The 20,428-nt window shown below is 37.8% G+C and overlaps 1 protein-coding gene across 1 annotated transcript in view; it reads left to right on the top strand.

The window, feature by feature from the left end:
• The first annotated feature begins 7 nt into the window (after nt 1–7).
• ME1 (malic enzyme 1) overlaps nt 8–20,428 on the top strand; it is a 199,021-nt gene continuing 178,600 nt past the window's right edge. The window contains exon 1 of the mRNA XM_040474057.1: nt 8–85. Within this exon, the coding sequence (XP_040329991.1) occupies nt 8–85 (78 nt within the window). The remainder of the gene's footprint in view (nt 86–20,428) is intronic.

Raw genomic sequence — 20,428 nt, 5'->3', positions numbered from 1 at the left:
GCCAGCCATGGAGCCCGCAGCCCCTCGCCGCCGCCACACCCACCAGCGCGGCTACGCCTTGACGCGGGACCCCCACCTCAACAAGGTGAGTCCTCCGGCCCACCTGGCGGCCCAGTGGTCGCCTTCGGTCTGGGACCGGCCCTCCGGGGGTTTCCCCCAACGCGGCCTCACCCCTCTGTCCGCTCTCACCGGACGCGGCTCTCGTTGCGGGCGGAATGGGGGGGCCACCCAGTAGGCTGTGTGCCCAGCAGTGTGATGGGCGCGCGGTGCTGGTGCACCTCGGCATCCCTTTTTGGGACCGGAGGAGATGTAACTTGTTTACTTTTCGGCTTCTCGTCTCCAGGAGGCAAGGCGAAGAAAGTAGTATCAGGCTAAGTGCTTGAACTGTTTCTGTGAAGACAGGTTGGCTGCCAGCTCAGCCTGTATGTGCCACCTACTTAATGGTTTCACTCAGTGTGGCAATTCTTGGACGCTGCTCGGAGAGAAGTGGCCCTACTGGTCCATCCTGGACAGAAATGAGTTCCCAGAGCCTCAGATCCCATTAACAAGCTAGAAGTCAAGGCCTCTTGGTTTCTGGAGCGACACGATTTAGGAGGCTGGGAATGCGTGGTGGGTGGCTTCTGCCTTGGACACTTTGCATGGCCTGGTACAAAATCCCTGTCCTAGACATGGGGCTGTGGGTAAAGCCATTACTATTTTTTTGAATCTGGCCCTATGGAAATTAGAAACATTTTTTTAAAGACGTCTTATGAAAACAAGAATCCACTGTAAATTACAGACCCTTTTCCAGATCTCGCTAACATTTCATTTTTCTTCACTGGTAATGTCGAGTGAACACCTAATATTTCTCTCAAATGAAAAATACCTGATTTATAATTTTGCTTATCTAGATACTAAGCAGTCACACTTTATAGCTAAATTTCTCTCTAGATTGTTTTGTGTGAGTGTGTGTGTGTGTGTGTGTGTGTGTGTGTGTGTGTGTGTGTAGCTGTGATTTTGACATTTCCTTATTTAGGATATGGGAAATGCCATCAGTCAACAGAGATCTGTTTAGTCATTTTGGTTGTCTCTTTAGTAGATACTCTTTTTCATTAGGAACTGGACCCCACTCTTACCTTCTGGTCATGTTGCTGGTGATTTGTTGATAGTTATTAATGGCTTGAAGATTTGCGATTTCTTCTATTTAATAAACTATAACTAGTGTGAGTTCTTTTTGATTTTTGTGGTGACAGATAACTTTTAAAAAATACGTGGTTGTTTAGTATTTGGGGTCATAAAGCATCATGAAATTTTAAATAGTTCCTACTTATTTTTTTCTTCAAAATGAATTTATTTGCTAGATTTTTCTTTTTATTAGTCTGCATGTTGGGGCCTATTTTCAGTAGAACAAAGGTAAAATCTGATGTTATAAAATAATTTGTTACTTTCATGTGTATCTGCTTGCTGTAATTTATGACCAAATAATGTGTTGTTACTTAAGAAGGACCACATAAGTGGTATAACCTGTTTGAATTTCCCTGAAGTCATGGGCAAGAATGAGTGTTTGGAGTGGGTAGATGGCATAGGCAATCACTGAGCAAGAGTAATAATTATGCCTTTACTTAAAATCTTTTTGGCTTCTATTTACCAATAAAGATTAACTCTTACTTAACAATATCACAAAGATCTTCCACCAGGTTGAAAGGTACAGCATAATGTGTTAAGAACACATTTTTGGATTTGTAATTGAACTTTATTGTCTGCATAGTATCAAATTGGATATAAAATCTAGTTCACCGGGGCGCCTAGGTGGCTCACTTGGTTGAGTCCGACTTTGGCTCAGGTCAGGATCTCACAAGTTCATGAGTTTGAGCCCCACATCAGGCTCTGTGCTGACAGCTCCCAGCTGGAGCCTGCTTCAGATTCTGTGTCTCCCTCTCTCTCTGCCACTCCCCTGGCTCATGCTCTGAATCTCTTTCAAAAATAAATAAACATTAAAAAAAAAATCTAGTTCACCAACTCTGGGGTGATTAATGGAATAAGCTTTACTTTTTCTTACTCAGTTCTAAAACAGTTGTGTGTTGCCTAATGGAAGTAGCAGAGTATCCTTACCATTGAAACCATGGCTGTGGGATGTTCTGATCTGCCCTGCACTGAAGACCTCTGGGCTTTAAAGTTTTCTGGTAGCCTGGGAATTCTTATTGATTTTTGTGATAACCTAGGCTAGTAGATCTTGCCCTTTAACACTCCAGCCTGTCATCTGGCTGCGTGAAGACTTCTTCAGCCACATTCACACAGACCTTTATCACCGCAGCTTTTGGGTAACTGCAACGATTTTTACCGGTTTTATTTTCAGATTATAGTCTGTCCTACATGTAGATATGAGAGCAATACGTACATCAGTTAGTGTTTTCTTCATGTTCTTCTTCTGTCATCCAGGTATTTATAATAGTTCCTATAATGTTGAATATAAAATCAGTCTTGTCAGGTTTACCGTCTTCTTCAAATTGATCTCATTAGTCCCCCAATTTAGTCTTCCACTTGAAATATGTTTGCTGTATCTCTTAATACTCTCCTTTTTGTCTATGTGTAATTTCCTACAATTAAAATGGCATTAATTGATTTAATAATCTCTCTAGAGAAGATGTTCCTAATTCTCTTAGTCCTGTTATCATTAACATTTGTGTATTCAAATGTACCATGTCATGTTGTATTCACTGCATTGTATTTTTTTTTTTTTATTTTGATTGTCATAGGGCAGGATTCATACTTAGTACAGAATTTTGCCCAGTGGGCTTTAAATAAATGTCTATTTCATGAATGAATGAACCATGTTTTTATTTCTTTTGTCTTTTAAACAGTACTCAGCTTTTAATTCAAGAAGCTTTTATTTTTATTTTTATTTTTTTTATAATTTATTTATTTATTTACATCCAAGTTAGTTAGCATATAATGCAAACAATGATTTCAGGAATAGATTCCTTAATGCCCCTTACCCATTTAGCTCATCCCCCCCCTCCCACAACCCCTCCAGCAACCTTCTGTTTGTTCTCTATATTTAAGAGTCTCTTACGTTTTGTCCCCCTCCCTGTTTTTATATTATTTTTGCTTCCCTTCCCTTATGTTCATCTGTTCTGTGTCTTAAAGTCCTCACAGGAGTGAAGTCATATGATTTTTGTCTTTCTCTGACCAAATTCGCTTAGCATAATACCTCTAGTTCCATTCACGTAGTTGCAAATGGCAAGAGTTCATTCTTTTTGATTGCCAAATAATACCTCATTGTATATATATACCACACCTTCTTTATCCATTCATCCATCAATGGACGTTTGGGTTCTTTCCATACTTTGGCTATTGTTGATACTGCTGCTATAAACATTGGGGTGCATGTGCCCCTTCGAAACAACATACCTGTATTCCTTAGATAAATACCTAGCAGTGCAATTGCTGGGTCGTAGTGTAGTTATATTTTTTATTTTTTGTGGAACTTCATACTGTTTTCCAGAGTGGCTGCACCAGTTTGCATTCCCACCAGCAGTGCAAAAGAGATCCTCTTTCTCCACATCCTCACCAACATCTGTTGTTGCCTGAGTTGTTAATGTTAGCCATTCTGACAGGTGTAAAGGTATCTCATTGTGGTTTTGATTTGTATTTCCCCGATGATGAGTGATGTTGAGCATTTTTTCATGTGTCGGTTGGCCATCTGGATGTCTTCTTTGGAGAAGTGTCTATTCATGTCTTTTGCCCATTTCTTCACTGGGTTATTTGTATTTTGGGTGTTGAATTTGATAAGCTCTTTATAGATTTTAGATACTAACCCTTTATCTGATAGGTCCTTTGCAAATATCTTCTCCCATTCTTTCGGTTACCTTTTAGTTTCCTTCGCTGTGCAGAAGCTTTTTATTTTGATGAGGTCCCAATAGTTCATTTTTGCTTTTGTTTCCCTTGCCTGCAGAGATGTGTTCAGTAAGAAGTTGCTGCGGCCGAGGTCAAAGAGGCTTTTGCCTGCTTTTCCTCTAGGCTTTTGATGGCTCCCTATCTTGCGTTCAGGTCTTTCATCCATTTTGAGTTTATTTTTGTGTATGGTATAAGAAAGTGGTCCAGGTTCATTTTTCTGCATGTTGCTCTCCAGTTTTCCCAGCACCATTTGCTGAAGACACTGTCGTTATTCCATTGGATATTCTTTCCTATAAAGCAAGAAGCTTTTAGAGTGGTCGTTTGAACATTATTTTGACATTTATGTCCTTTTTATTATAGTTTTTTGAAAGTAAATTTGCATTTAAGTCTAAAGCTCAGTTGCCTATACATTATACAATGTATAATGGAATATAGGAGAATAGTTGGAATTTGGTTTAAGCCTGACCATCCCTGAAGTTTTAATTGCTTGCTAGATAACCTTAAAGGGGTGATTAGTCTTGGTAAACTCAAGGTTAACAGTGGATATGATCCAAGTTAAAAAAATAAAACCTTGTGAAAACTTGAGAGAAATTAAGATCTTTCTTCATTGGTAATAATGTATGATTCTCACTATTTGCTTTTACTCAAATTACATCACTCCAGGTAGTATTTCATCATGGTATTTGGGAAAGTACTTCTGCCTCATGCTTCTGAGATTCAGTATGTTTCTCTACACAGCCCAAACTATTTTTGAGGTGCTTGTCTTTGTGTTATGTGCACTTTTCTAATTTAATGTTTAATGTTAATGATTTTCAAGGATGCCTTCTGGTTTTGAGGAGTTGTATTTCAAATTTTTTCTCAGGAATTTTCATGAGACTAGTGTTTCATAAATAACTCTTCAAAAGTAAAATTCTACACACAAAATCACTTATTTTTCATTTCTAAATTTATTAGTTCACTTTATACCATTCCTCTAGCAATGGTAGAAAACACTAATTGCTAGTTCTGCCATAATTGTGCTTACATGGTTTCTATGTCTTTAAGATTAAATGTACATGACCTGTAAATCTCCAAAAGATACCACTTTTTAATATTTTAGACATTTTAATCCAGTTTAAGATAGTGATGTATCAAAATCAGTTTCGGTCAGCATCATTAACTTTTCTATCTAAAAAGTGAGCTTCTGGGCAAGTGCATTTGTAGATGTTTGTGTCCTGGCATGTCAAGACCTAGTTGGATGTGTTGTAGAGAAAAGAGACAAGTAAGTCTCATGGTTATGAAGGAAAGATACATTAAACATCCTCTTTTTCTTCAATGTAAATTATACCACGACAAATCATTCAGAAATTTTTATCTATAACAGTTCTCTGAAGTTGCCTCAACAGTATGGGAAACTGATGTATTATTTAATGTGGAATCCCACTGATACAAATGCCATTGTTTTGTGGGTGGATAACCATATGCCTCCACAGCTGATACCTTGCTGCACTTGAAACAACGGTGGTAGTGTAGGGGAGCGCAAAAACAAATACACTCGAATGAGTAGAAAGAGGAGAAAGAGGAGTTTGACCTGAGGACTTTTGAGACTGGTGATATGGAGTATAAGAAAATACTGAAGAAAGTCTAAGAAGTTTTGTTTTTGTGTTATAATTTCCTTCTAGCTTTTGGGCAAGTATGAGAAATGTAATGGAACGGAATGAACGTTCTAAGGCATTGTATTTAGAAAGCGAAAGCCCCAATCTTCCATTTAGCAGCTGTGAGATTTTAAGTGAGCTTTTCTTAACTAATTTCAGTTACTATCCTTATAAAATAAAGTGATAATTTCATTCATTTATTATTTTTTTATGTAGAAAATATTTGTTCAGAACCCAGTATATACTAGGTAATGTTGTGGTTGAGAGAATATTGCAATGAATAAGATTCTTGTGAGTGCACTTAGATTTCTGTTGTAATGTGATTTCTGTCTTGCCTCTTCAATCACATACTGAAAAGATTTGAGATAGTGAATATTAATTTTTTCTAAATTATACATTCAAAAACAGTAGGCTTTTTTAGTACATCCTAATATTAATATAGTACTTTTGTATAGAAAGTCCGAGCTCATAGCTGGAGCAATTATAAAGAATTCTCCTTTTAGTGTACTAATCCTCTTCCCTTGAATTTTCTATGACAAGATTATGTTCCTTCTTTATTTTATAGTAAAAACAAAAACCTATCTTCTCTTTATGGGAGAGACATTTATGTTTTACCCTCAAATTCATATAATTGAGCTTGACTGACATCACATGACCTTTGCAGTCTTTCATACACTTTCACAGAATGCCAGGTATAGGTTAAAATATATATTTGTGAAGACAAAGAAAAAGGAAAGCTCTTTGCTTCTCAGGACTCTGTTCGAAGCATGTGAAGGCTTGGAAGTATGAAAGAACATGGCTTGTTAGAGAAAGGTAGAGGTATGCTTTGGTCATTAAAGTTATTGGGAGAAGAGGGAGTGAATTGCAGAGACAGGAAATTTACAAGTTCCAGTGGTGTGAAACCAGCCTTTACTTGAGTCTGGCTTTGGAAATAGTCTGTTACTCTGACAAAACAAATATTTGACTATTTCCAATGGTTTTCAAAACTGACGTGACCAAATACTGTGATAGACTTAAGACTGATTGATTTGTTACTTCATTATGTTATTGAACCAACTCAACCAACTTGGACAGTATATAGATCCGGAATAAATCATGAAATACATTACAGTTGGAACAAATTTGGAAATGTTTCCAACCTAAATGTTTAGGAAATTTTCTTAGACATGGGACCTAAATGTAAAATGTGGATGTTTGTATTCTTAAAATGATATTTAAAATATCTTATGGCTTATATGTTAATTTTTACCTGTTTTTAGCTTTATGTATATAAAGTAGTACATTTTAAAACAAAGGATTATTGTTGTCTTAAGTGAATTTAGAGAATGTAAAGCCTCAGCATTTTCCCTCAGGCCTTAAAAATATATCTAAGTTAGCCATCAACTAAACTGTTAGATACTTGAGGCCTTTGAGTTTAAACAGAGGGGAGAGACATTATGGCTTTAAGTTTCTACAGTTTAATCTGGGTAGCTTGGGAAGTCAATATAATAATGAATAATAGTCTTGGGGCACCTGGGTGGCTCAGTTGGTTAAGCCTCCGATTTTGGCTCAGGTCATGATGTCATAGCTAGTGAGTTGAAGCCCCGCGTCAGGCTCTGTGTTCACAGCTCAGAGCCTGAAGCCTGCTTTGGATTCTGTGTCTCCCTCTCTCTCTGCCCCTAACCCACTCACATTCTGTCTGTGTCTCTCTCAAAAATAAATAAACATTAGAAAAAATGAGTAATAGTCTCAAACACATGGAAATATAACTGTTAGAGCTTTATACTAATAAACCCTAGATCTAAAGCACTAAGTTTATTTTTTTTATCAGGTAATGTTGAGTAAGAATATCAGCAAAAGTATTTACATGTTCATCTGAATATTCATAATTGCATTATCAGGATCCCTGGAGCAGTTAAATTCTAAACTGCTTCATGAAGACCTGGAAATCTGGAGACTGAAGGAGTCCTGACTCCATGACAGTATTAGGGCTAGGCCCCTTAAGCTTAGAATATATTTAATACATTCGAATTATCTATTCAGAGTCTTCTAAGATATTTTAAAACTTTTTTGATTGTGACACAGTACACATATATAATACATGTATAAGCATAATGTTGTGGGCTGAATTGTGCCCTACCAAGAGTCATGTATTGATTTATCCACTGTCTCAGAATGCAATTGCATTTGGAGTTAATACCTTTAAAGAGGTAATTAAGTTAAAATCAGGTCTTTAGGGTGGACCTTAATTCAACATGGCTGATAGCCTTATAAGAAAAGGAAAGACCATGTGAATACAAAAGAGAAGTCAATAAGAAAAGTCTCAGAATGTAAGCAACCCTACCAGCATCTTGATCTTGGACTTAACAGCCTTCAGAACTGTGAGAAAATAAATTTCTGTTGTTTTAGTTACTTAGTCTGGTACTTTGTTATGGCAGCCTTAGCAAACTAATACATATTGTAATGGAAACAAAATGTCATAATACAATATTTTGCTGTGTTTAGTGCACACTAGTAGTACTTATCATATTTCAGTTTTTAAGAAATGTGAGTCACAACCCATAGTTTAAAAAAATTTTGCTTTATGACTTCTTTAAGTAGTGCATTCACATACCTGGGAAGTTACTAGAAAGTAACTTTCTTTTCTGTGTGTTAGTGTTGCACATATGGGGCTCTAGTTTGCCTTGGCAGTACTGGTCAAGCCCCCTTTTGTTTTTCTGTCTACATGTCCAAATTGAGGTATCTTTTGAAACAATAATCTTGAAATGATGAGAATGTTTTGGTTACTAACAGTGGCAAGTCTTGGTTAGTTGGCCAAAATATAAGTCCTTACTCGAGTGCTCAGAGCCAGGAAGAAACTGTGACTTGGTTAATGAGTATTTTTGTAAGCCTTTAAAATTTTTACTTATTCAAAATTATAGTTAATTTTTACATGTAGAGATTATAATATAATAAAGACAGAATTGAAGGGAAATATATTGGTTATATTGCAGGGCTGTTGAATGCAATGGTCAAGAAATAATTCTTGAGATGTTTTATGGCGCAGCTTAGTAAGTTTATTTGAGTAGCATGGGGACAGGACCCATGGACAGAAAGAGCTGCGCTATTGCTGTATGAAGCCGGTGGTTATATGCTTAGTACTCAAGGGATAGGGGATGTGCAGGAAGTACTAGATCATAAAGGTCTTCTTCGAATTTCTGCATGTAAAACTAGTTTCACAAGATTTATCTGGTGCCTATCATTCAGTTCAATATTAACTATTGGTGAGATAGCCAGGCAGTCATGAGACCTTTTAAGAATGTAGTAACCAGCATGTATTTAATCCTTATCAAAATTATGGATGCCATAGATCAGCCTTCTGGGCTAAAGGTGAAAATTTTCTGCTTCTATCCCTCATCAGTGTCAGTGAATATAAATGAGAATAACTCCTCTATTAATAGAATTGTTTTTGGATTGTTCCACAAAGCAGAAGCAAACTATGCTATAGATAAGAGATACATTGAAAACAAAATGCTATGGAAAGACTAAAAATAAAGACGTTGGAAAATGCAACCAGCAGGAAATCAGGGTTATACCTGACATCAGACAGTGTAGAGTCTATATCAAAAAGCATTAAGTGAGACAAAAGACTCTTTATAATTCTGAAAAGTACAATTTTGAATAAAGTTAAAAAAGTAAGGAATATCTATGCATCAAATAACACAGCAGTCACCCTCATAAAAAATACCCTATAGAACACGCAGAGAGGAATAAACACTAATACTAGCAGACTTTAACATATTTCTCTCAGTGCAGGTCACATCACAGGTAAAAAACTGTTTCCATATATGAATTCCTCAAATTTCTAAAGAAATTTGTTTTGCCAGATAATGAGAAAATTCACTTGAGAAATTGGGAAAATGGAAAAGAGTATTATTATAACTTCCCTTTGAGAATTAAAGCTTAATAAATAACACAGAGACATTACTGGTTTGAAAGATCCAATGATAGAAGTCAAAAAGAAGAGCTGGAAATGGTGACATACAAAGAGGTTAAAACTGACATTTCCCAATCTTCATAGGAACATGTAGGTGAGAGATTGTCATGATCTAATTAATTTTGCTTGTAGCTCTTGCCATTTTCTGGTAATAGATCTCTTAATTTCTGTGTTTAGACCATTTACATTTAATGGAATTATATGTTTGGATTTCTGTCTACTATTATTAGGTGTTTATTCCCTCTGTTTTTCATCTCTTTATTTCTCCCTTTCCTGTTTGAATATTTTATTCCATTTTATCTTTGACTTTTTGACAATATCTTTTTATAGGCTGGTTTTGGTACTTTCTGTAAGAATTATACTATATAGGAGCATCTGTGTGGCTCAATCAGTTAAGCGTCCAACTTCAGCTCAGGTCATGATCTCACAGTTTGTGAGTTTGAACCCCACTTCAGGCTCTGTGCTGACAGCTCGGAGCCTGGAGCCTGCTTCAGATTCTGTGTGTGTCTCTCTCTCTGACCCTCCCCCACTCACATTCTATCTCTGTCTCTCTCAAGAATAAATAAACATTAAAAAAAATAAAAAAAAAAGAATTATACTATATATAATTTTTCAGTCTACTTGAAATGACCATTTTATCAGTTCAGTTGGAATGTTCATACCTTATCATCATTTGTCTAATTACTTTCCTTTGATTATGTTATAGTTGTTATATCCACTTACATCTCCATACATACATTACATAAAATTTTTTAAATTGAGATATAATTGACACATAACATTAAATTAGCTTCAGGTATAAAATATAATGAGTTGATATTTGTGTATATTGTGAAATGATCACCATGATAAGTCTAGCTAACATCTGCCACCATACAGTTATAAAAAAATTTCTTCTTGTGATGAGAATTTTAAAGATTTATTCTCTTAGCAACTTTGTAAATATGCAATGCAGTATTATTAACTATACTCACCATGCTATATGTACATTCATCCCTATGACTTATTTATTTTATGACTGTATGTTTGTACTTTTTTAACACCTTCATCCATTTCCTCCACGCATCTACTTCCCACCTCTGGCAACCACCAATCTTTTTCTGTATCTATGAGCTTATTTTTTGTTTTTGTTTTTGTTTTCTTTTTAGATTCCACATATAAGTAAGATCATATACAGTGTTTGTTTTTCTCTGACTTTATTTCACTTAGCATAATGCTGTCAAGATCCATTCATGTTGTTGCAAATAGTGAGATTTCCCTCTTTTTTTTAGTATGGCCAAATTATATTTTATATATATATACATATATATGTACACACACACACACACACACACACACACACACACACACCACGTTTTCTTTATTCATTCATCCGTTGATGGACTTTTAGGTTGTTTCCATATCTTGGCAATTGCAAATAATGCTGTAGTGAACATGGGGGTACATATATCCTTTCCATGTTGTTTTTTTCTTTTCCTCAGATAAAAACCCAGAGGTAGAATTGCTAGATCATATGGTAGTTCTATTTTTAATTGTTTGAGGAAACTCCATATTGTTTTCCACAGTGGATATACCTATTTACATTCCCACCAAGAGTGTGGGAGAAAAGGTTCATCAAAAACCTCCAAAAAAGGGAAACTTGGGGTGCCTGGGTGGCGCAGTCGGTTAAGCGTCCGACTTCAGCCAGGTGACGATCTCGCGGTCCAGGAGTTCGAGCCCCGCGTCGGGCTCTGGGCTGATGGCTTAGAGCCTGGAGCCTGTTTCCGATTTTGTGTCTCCCTCTCTCTCTGCCCCTCCCCCGTTCATGCTCTGTCTCCCTCTGTCCCAAAAATAAATAAACGTTGAAAAAAAAATAAAAAAAAAACAAAACAAAAAAGGGAAACTTTTTTCCCATATCCTCACCAATACTTGTATTTCTTGTTTTTTTGAGAATAGCCATTCTAACAGGTGTGAAGTGATATCTTGTGGTTTTGATTTGCATTTTCCTGATGATTGCGGATACTGAGTTTCCTTTCATGTGTCTGTTGGCCATCTGTGTATCTTCTTTGTAAAAATGTCTATTCAGATCCTTTGCCCATTTTAATTGGATTGTTTGTTTTGCTACTGAATTCTTATGAAAAATATTTTTGATGTAATAATGTAATATTTATTATTTTGATTTTCACTGTCCTACATATTTCAAAGAATTTAAGAGGGAAAGGATAATCTGTTACAGTTACCCAGATGGTTGTCATTTAGGTTATCTTCAGGTATCATTTCCTTTCTATGTAAAAAATGTCCTTTAGCATTTCTTTTAGAGCAGGTTTGCTGGAGACTGCTTGTCTTCATTTTCCTTCATCTGAGAATGTCTTTATTTCACTTTCTTTCCTGAGGGGTATTTTCACCAGTTATAGAATTTTGGGTTGACACTTCTTTACCTTCAGCATGTTAAAAATGCCATTCCTCTTCCCTCTGGCCTCCCTTGTTTCTGATGAGAAACTTGTAGTCATCCGAATTGTTACATATGTATGCAATAAGTAGGTTGGTTTTTCTCTGACATCTTTAAAGATGTTTTCTTTTTTCTAGTTTTCAGCATTTTGAAATAATTTTTCTGGATTTAGATTTTTTTCGATTATCTTCTTGGGGTTTGTTGAGCTTCTTGAATTTGTAATTTTATATCTGGTGCCAAAATTGATAAATGTTTAGCCGTTATTTCTGCAAATATTTTTTCTTTCTCCTCTCCTTTTGGCATTCTGTTGATAAAAATGTTAGGTTTTTTGATATTGTCCCACAGGTCCCTGAGGCTCTGACTTTTTCTTTTCCAGTTTTTTTTTCTTTGTTTTTCAGATTGGTTGATCCATCTTCAAGTTTACTGACCCTTTTCTCTTGTATCTCCATTCTGTTTAGTTTTAATTTGTTCACCAAGACTGTTTTTTTTCCATTCATTTCAAAAGATTTTGCCCTTATGCTTTGGGGTTTGGTTACAATAACTGTTTTTAAATCTTTGATAACTCCATTCTCTGTGTTGTCATTGATTTTTCTTTTTCCTTTGAAAATTAACATTTGCCTGTTTCTTCATATGCAGAGTAATTTTGCATGTATCCTGGACATTTGCATTGTAGGTTTTGGTTAAATCCCAAAGGGAATACAGTTCTTTTTAGTTTTTGCAGTCAGTCAAACTGGTTAGGTGAGTTCATAAGTTGGACCCTTGTTTTATGGATCGTGGTTCCAATATTCCATTTTCATAGCCACTTTGTAGTGCTATTTGGTTCTGTTCATCGTGTGTACTGCCCAAAGTTCAGTGTAGGATCCATACAGCGGTTTATACCATAGTTTAGTTCTCATATCTTTTGTGAGACTGTTTAAGATCAGGTCTCTACATGCATAGCTCAGAGGTGAGCCCAGGAGTTCATATACAACTTTATGGGATTGTTCTCTTGAGTTCCCTCCTTTCTATGATCTCACTGATACTTTTTGTCTCCTTGAGGCCCCCTTTCCAGCCCACTAGCCGGAAAACTGGACCTTTAGTTTCCTTGCTCTGTAGTATACTTCTTCTACCTGCATTTGCATTTAGGGCCAAGTGACTGGAAGACAAAGAAAAATGCAACAGACATTTAATCCATGATCTTGGGACCATTGCTTCTCTGGCTAAAAAGAATGATTTTCCTATCTTACAGTTTTAGACATCTGCAGTGGTCATGCTCCTGCCCCCCACTGTGGGATTCACAGGGGGCTGGGGCTGGAGAGAATGGAAAATAAGAATGGATTTCCCTCTTCTGTAACCTTTAAGAGCCAGCCCCCTTTCCTGATTCTTGGACCAGAAAAAGAAAGCTTTTCTTGGCATTCTTTTTGTCTGCACTCAGTTGCACTTCTAGCATTTCTGTTACTTTTTAGTCAAGGCCAGTTGATCACAGAGGGGGAAAAAAAAGCCAGGCTGTACTGAAGGGCAAAACTCCAGGAAACTCACTGTTGGTTTGGTGGTACCTGGGATTCAGGTCTTCTTCCCCTGCTCCTCTGCTGCCATTTACTTTTCAGACTCTTCACATAGCTTCCTGATGCATTCTGCACAAGGTTTATAGTTAGATTCATTGGGAGAGACAAGGTAAAGTATGCTTACACCATCTTGCACAGAACCAGAACCCTCAGATTGTTATTTTTAGGAGGTGAATGTGTGAAACTCAGTCTAACTTGGTCTTAAGTTTCAGGGGGAAACATCAGAGAATATGTTTTCCAATATATATTCACATATCTTCCTCATTTCACTGGGTACATATTTGCTACAGTAATTTTGGTAATAAAGGTCATTCTGTTGAAAATGATTTATGTAAAAATAAGAACATGACATAATTTGTAAAATTTCTACAGTCTAGGGATTTTTAAAAATTCTTGGCCTTGTTGGTATTTGTATCCTTCTGTTTCTCTTCATGCTGTGATGGAGAAAATACTACAGAAATTACAAGGTTCACAATTCCTCTGAGGAGGTGGGTAGGGTTGTTATGCTGGTTTATATCATAGCTTTATCTTTTCACATACTTGCTCCTAGGACCTGGAATATAGTTAGTATTTTGTAAAAGTTTGTCAAATGGGTAAATGATGGTTAATTCTTGACCTAATGTATAGTTCTGTTTTGCCTTTCAAATATGCTTATAACTTCTCCACAAGTTACATTCTACATTGTGGGTTAAATATGCTGTTGGGTATATGTTGGAGAATCTCTTTCCTTTAGTGGGTACAGGAATGACCACTATATCATTTATGACTTGGTTTTGGTACATATAACAGCAAGAACAACAACAGTAAAAACAAGTAACAGTGATTTGGTTAGGATGTAGCTTATTTTTCTCTCACACATGAAGGAAATCAGAGGTAGACCGTCTGGGCCTGTTTGGTGGGTCACAGGGTCATCAGGAACATTGCTGCACTTCCATCTTCCAGAACACTTCATGGTCCTGACTGACTATGGGTCTTAGATAGCATTTGCACATCCCAAGCTGGTTGCTGGAAGAAATGGGAGAAACACAAGAAGGGCCACCTTCCAGTGGAGTCCGCTAGCTCCCTTTAAGGAGCCTTCCCTACATCCCACACATCCCTTCCACTCACATTCATTGTTCAGAACTCATTCACAGGGCCTCTTTTATAGGGGAGTCTGGAATTTTAGTCGTTTATCTGATACATTACCACCCAAACAATACAGGGACCTCTTACTGCGGAAGAAGGGGAGAATAGATGTTACGGTAAACAGCAGTGTCTGCCTGTACCCAGAGCTGCCAGAAACATAAGGATAGAGATTTAAGAAATGTAAATAAGAAGTATGGTTATATAGGTATATATTCTTGAGATTGAGATAAACGGTTCTTAATAGTTCTTAGTATTTTTTTTTTAATTTTTTTTTCAACGTTTATTTATTTTTGGGACAGAGAGAGACAGAGCATGAACGGGGGAGGGGCAGAGAGAGAGGGAGACACAGAATCAGAAACAGGCTCCAGGCTCTGAGCCATCAGCCCATAGCCTGACGCGGGGCTCGAACCCACGGACCGCGAGATCGTCACCTGGCTGAAGTCGGACGCTTAACCGACTGCGCCACCCAGGCGCCCCATAGTTCTTAGTATTTTTAATAGCCTTACAGATTCACTGTATAACAGCAAAAATATGAAGAAGTGAAAAGTTTGTCTCCCTTTCACTTTTGTGCCCCAGCTAGCTTGTTCCCCTTTCTAAACAGTAACTGTGGTTTCTAGCACTCAATATGTTTCCATTATACACTGGAAATATTGTAAGACTTCTATTTATTTATTTACTTATTTGACAGTGAGCAAGGGAGGGGCGGGGGGGGGAGCGGTGGACAGAGTATCTAAGGTGCTGTACTGACAGCACAGAGCCAAATGCGGGGCTTAAACTCACCAACCCTGTGAGATCATGACCTGAGCTGAAGTCTGACGCTTAACTGACTGAGTCACTCAGTAACCCTTGATTTATATATTTTTAAGGTTAATTTTCTTGTTAAATGTTACTGCTGTAGGGCATGGCTCAGATCTGCCCTTGGTGTGGCAGCTAGGAGGTGGTGTTACAAAGACAAGTGTTGCAGTTGAGAGTATCTTTGTGAATCATGCAGGGACGAGGAAGACAGATTGAGAATCTTGAGCCCAGGTTGAACCTTCTGTCATTTGCCTGGTGCTCAGCAACTGCTTCTGAAGCCCTGTTTTCTCTTTCTTTAGTGAGCTAGCCTCGGGATGGAGATCCCTCAATGTGGTGAATAACAAACGTCATGGGTGAGCGCTGCTGACACACTTGCAGTGTTTTCATGAAATGGCATCACTAGTCAGGCAAAGAACCAGGTCTTCCCATTACTTTACCTGCCTATCCGGGATTTGCCTGCTCTGGTTCCTGCCTGTCTTCCCCAGGGTCACCTTGCATCATTCTTCCCTTAGTTGACGTTTCCTTCCTTGTACTTTCTCCAAGAAGCCAAGCTGTTCTGCGCTGGGGTTTGTGCCCCTGCTGTTTCCTGCACAGTCACCCTGAGTCTTTCACCTGGTCAGCTTCTACTCTTCCGTTTCTCCTTCAGATCTCATTTTATTTTACTTTATTTTATTTTATTTTTAATGTTTTTATTTATTTTGAGAGACAAAGTACAGATGGGGGAGAGGCAGAGAGAGAGGAAGAATCCCAAGCAGGATCTGCACTGTCAGATCTCACGAGTTACGAGATCATGACCTGAGCTGAAACCAAGAGTCAGATGCTTAACCTACTGAGCCACCCAGGTACTTCCAGTTCTCATTTTAGTATCACTGCTTAGTGAGCTCTTCCCTTTCAAGCCCCTGAGTTAAGTTAGATAGTAAATTTTCCCTTTTCTTTCCCCGTACTTACCACAGTGTTATTTTATAATTATTTGTGTAGCTCTTTATGTAATATCCTGTTAAGCTCTCTAGATTGTTAGCTTCATGAGACTCTGGACCATATTTGACATAACACTGTTTCATTGGCTCTGTGCCTGCAAGCATTATAAGCATTCACTCAACAAATATTTGGTGAAAAATCTTTGGTGAGTGTGACGATTACTTTTATGTGTCATTTTAGCTAGGCCCCTGGATGTCCCGACATTTGGTCAAATATTATTCTGGGTGTGTGTGTGAGGGTGTTTCTGGATGAGATTAACACTTGAATTGGTAGACTGAGTAAAGCAGACTTCCCTACCTAATGTGGTTGGGCCTCATCCAGTCAGCTGCGAGTCGGAATAGTACAAAAAGTCTGACCTGACTCTCTTGTGACAAAGAGGGAACCCCTCTTGCTTGAATACCTTCAAGCTAGGACATTGATTTTTTTCCCCTACCTTTGGATTTGAACTAAAACACTGGCTCTTCCTGGATCTTAAGCCTGCTGGCCTTTGGACTGTAACTATACTGTCAGCTCTCCTGATTTCTCAGTCCTTTGGGCTTGGGCTAGAACTACACCATTGGCTCTCCTGGGTCTCCAACTTGCCAACTTCAGATCTGGGGACTTGTCAGCCTTCATAATTGCATGAACCAATTCGTTATAATAAATTTCTTCATATATGTGATGTTTATACACACACCCTTTCATTCTGTTTCTCTGGAGACCCTTGAGCAATTCTGTGAACTTCACAAGCTTCCATAAAGTAACTAAGAGGAGACCAAACATTTTTGAAAATCTCAACTGTGGATCTGAAGTAAGAAAGCCATCTTGTGGTGTTTCTGGGAATATCATGTTGATATGTGAGATACATCGCTTAGACACTGAAGCATAGTTCTCTGCAACAGTTCCTATCTTTTTTTTAGGTTTTTTAAAAATTCCAGTTAGCAGACATACAGTGTAATATTACTTTCAGGTGTACAATATAGTGATTCAACACTTTTATATAACAGTGTTCATCACAGCAAGTGCCCTCCTTGATCCCCATCACCTACTTCACGCATCCCCCACCTACCTCCCCTCTGGTAACCATGTGTTTGTTCTCTATAGTTAAGAGTCTGTTTTTTGGTTTGCCTCTTTCTCTCTCTCTCTCTCTCTCTCTTTGCTTTTTTGTTTTGTTCCTTAAATTACACACATGAATGAAATCATACAGTATTTTTCTTTCTCTGGCTGACATATTTGGCTTAGCATTTTACTCTCTAGCTCTATCCATGTTGTTGCAAATGGCAAGATTTCATTCTTTTATATGGCTGAGTAATATTCCATTTTAGACACACACACACACACATACACCCCACATCTTCTTTATCCATTTATCAGTCGATGAACACTTGGGCTGTTTCCATAATTTGGCTATTGTAGATAATGCTGCTATAAACATTGGGGTACATATATCCCTTTGAATTAATATTTTTGAATTCTTTGGGTAAATATCTAGAAGTGCAATTGCTGGATTGTTGGGTAGTTTTATTTTTAACTTTGTGAAGAAGCTTCTTACCTGTTTTTCACAGTACCAGTGTCTGTACCAGTTTACATTCCCAGCAATAGTGCACGAGGGTCCCTTTTTCTCCGCATTTTCACAACACCTGTTATTTCTTGTGTTGTCGATTTAAGCCATTCTGACAGGTGTCAGGTGAGATCTCGTTGTAGTTTTGATTTGCATTTCCCTGATCATAAGTGATGGTGAGCATCTTTTCATGTGTCTATTGGCCATCTGTATGTCTTTGGAAAAATGTCTATTCATATCTTCTGCCCATTTTTTAATTGGATTGAGTTTTTTAAGTTGAATGTTGAGTTTGAGTTTTATAACTCCTGTATATATTTTGGATACTAACCCTTTATCAGTTATGTTATTTGGAAATATCTTCTCCCATTCCATAGGTTGCCTTTTGTTTTTTTGTTTCCTTTGCTGTCTGCAATAGTTCTTAAAATATTTTGTACCAAAGTCCCCTTTGGAAATTTTTATATATAATAGGCTTTGTGTTAGGTAATGTTGCTCAACTGTAGGCCAATGTAAGTGTTCTATAAGCACATTTAAGGTAGGTTAAGCTAAGTTATAATGTTTGGTAGGTTAGATGTATTAAACGCATTTTTGACTTAATGGTATTTTCAATTTATGATGGGTTTGTCAGGGTACAACCCTGTTGTAAAGCTTATTGAGACCCTGATCCATCTTGACATTTTATTAGGTACTATTCAAATATGAATATCACAGTTCCTGTTCACCAGAAGCACCTAGACCTTGGGCAGGGTAAAACAGTGCTTCAGCAGAAATAATGGAGTGCAAAGTTCCATGATAGAAGTACATGATGTTATGGGAGTACATTGGAGGACATCTCATAATCCAGAGAGGAGGAGGAAAAGCCTTCTTGAAGATCGTCATCATTCAGGATAGGCAAGGGACATTTACAAATTCATGTGTAATTTAATTGGTAATGTGTTGAATTGCCATCTAATTTTTATACTCTGTAGAACCTTTGATTAGCTCAAGGAATTGAGAAATCATGGGACGCCTGGGTGGCTCAGTCGGTTAAGCGTCCGACTTCGGCTCAGGTCATGATCTCACAGTCCGTGAGTTTGAGCCCTGCGTCGGGCTCTGGGCTGATGGCTCAGAGCCTGGAGCCTGCTTCTGATTCTGTGTCTCCCTCTCTCTCTGCCCCCACCCCCCGTTCATGCTCTGTCTCTCTCTGTCTCAAAAATAAATAAAAACGTTAAAAAAAAATTAAAAAAAAAAAAAGAAATCAAACAAAGGGGTGCCTGGGTGGCTCAGGTCATGATCTCATGGTTCATGAGATTGAGCCCCATATCGAGTTCTGTGCTGACAGCATGGAGTCTGCTTGGGATTTTCTCTCTCTCTCTCTCTCTCTCTCTCTCTCCGCCCCTCCCTTACACATACACTCTCTTTCAAATAAATTAATAAACATTTAAAAAAAGATAAACCAAACAAAGGCACAATAGATGATTACCTTGCAATCCTGATGTTTCGGTTCACTATATGAATAATCCCTACACATACTATCATAGGCATACCTGGAGGATTTTGTCTAGGTCACATATATTACACTTTTTAGAATAGTGTAAATGTGCATGTGATTACTAGGGACTCTACTGGTAATAGGTATTACCCATTTGGTTTGGATTATTCATACACAGTTCAATCAAAGATCTGAGATCTGGCTTTTTTTTCTTTTTTTTTCTGAAATCATTTGTGTTCATTTGTAGTTTCAGTAATTTACTAAGAATTACCAGTCTGGTTACTTACCAGGTACTTTTACTGGTTTGGTGACTTTGTGAAATTTACCTTAAACCTTCCTTGGGGACAACAGCACTCCATCTTGCTGAAAGAATTTTAAAATCTTTTTTTTTTTTAATGTTTACTTATTTATTTTGAGAGAGAGAGAGAGAGAATGAGAATGTGTGTGTGTGTGTGTGTGTGCATGTGTGGGGAAGGGGCAGAGAGAGGGAGAGAGAAAGAATCCCAAGCAGGCTGTGTGCTGTCAGTGCAGAGCCCTGTGTGGGGCTTGATGACATCAACTGTGAGATCATGACCTGTGCCGAAATCAAGAGTCTGACACTTAACAGACTGAGCCACCCAGGTGCCCCAAGTTTTTAAATCTTACTAATGATTGTAAGAGCTATGTTTGGAAAATATAGTATTGCTACGGATGGTTATTAATTTCTCGGCCTTACAAGGAATCTGTAGGAACTGGGTTTTAAGTGAGAAATACTTAAACTATTTAGTTAAACCTCTCATCCAATATTTTAAAAATCCATTGGCACAAATCAAAGCCACACTGATACTACCTCACACCAGTCAGAGTGGCTAAAAGGAACAAATCAGGAAAGTACAGATGCTGGCGAAGATGTGGAGAAACGGGAACCCTCTTACACTGTTGGTGGGAATGCAAACTGGTGCGGCCGCTCTGGAAAACAGTGTGGAGGTTCCTCAAAAAGTTAAAAACAGAACTTCCCTATGACCCAGTAATAGCACTACTAGAAATTTACCCAAGGGATACAGGAGTGCTGATGCATAGGGGCACTTGTACCCCAATGTTTATAG

The sequence above is a fragment of the Herpailurus yagouaroundi genome, unplaced genomic scaffold (genome assembly GCF_014898765.1).
Source record: "Herpailurus yagouaroundi ecotype Mexico unplaced genomic scaffold, PumYag 139, whole genome shotgun sequence".
Classification (NCBI taxonomy): Eukaryota; Metazoa; Chordata; class Mammalia; order Carnivora; family Felidae; genus Herpailurus; species Herpailurus yagouaroundi.
Note: the sequence above shows the minus strand (reverse complement) of the source record. Positions and strands in the feature narration are given on the sequence as shown.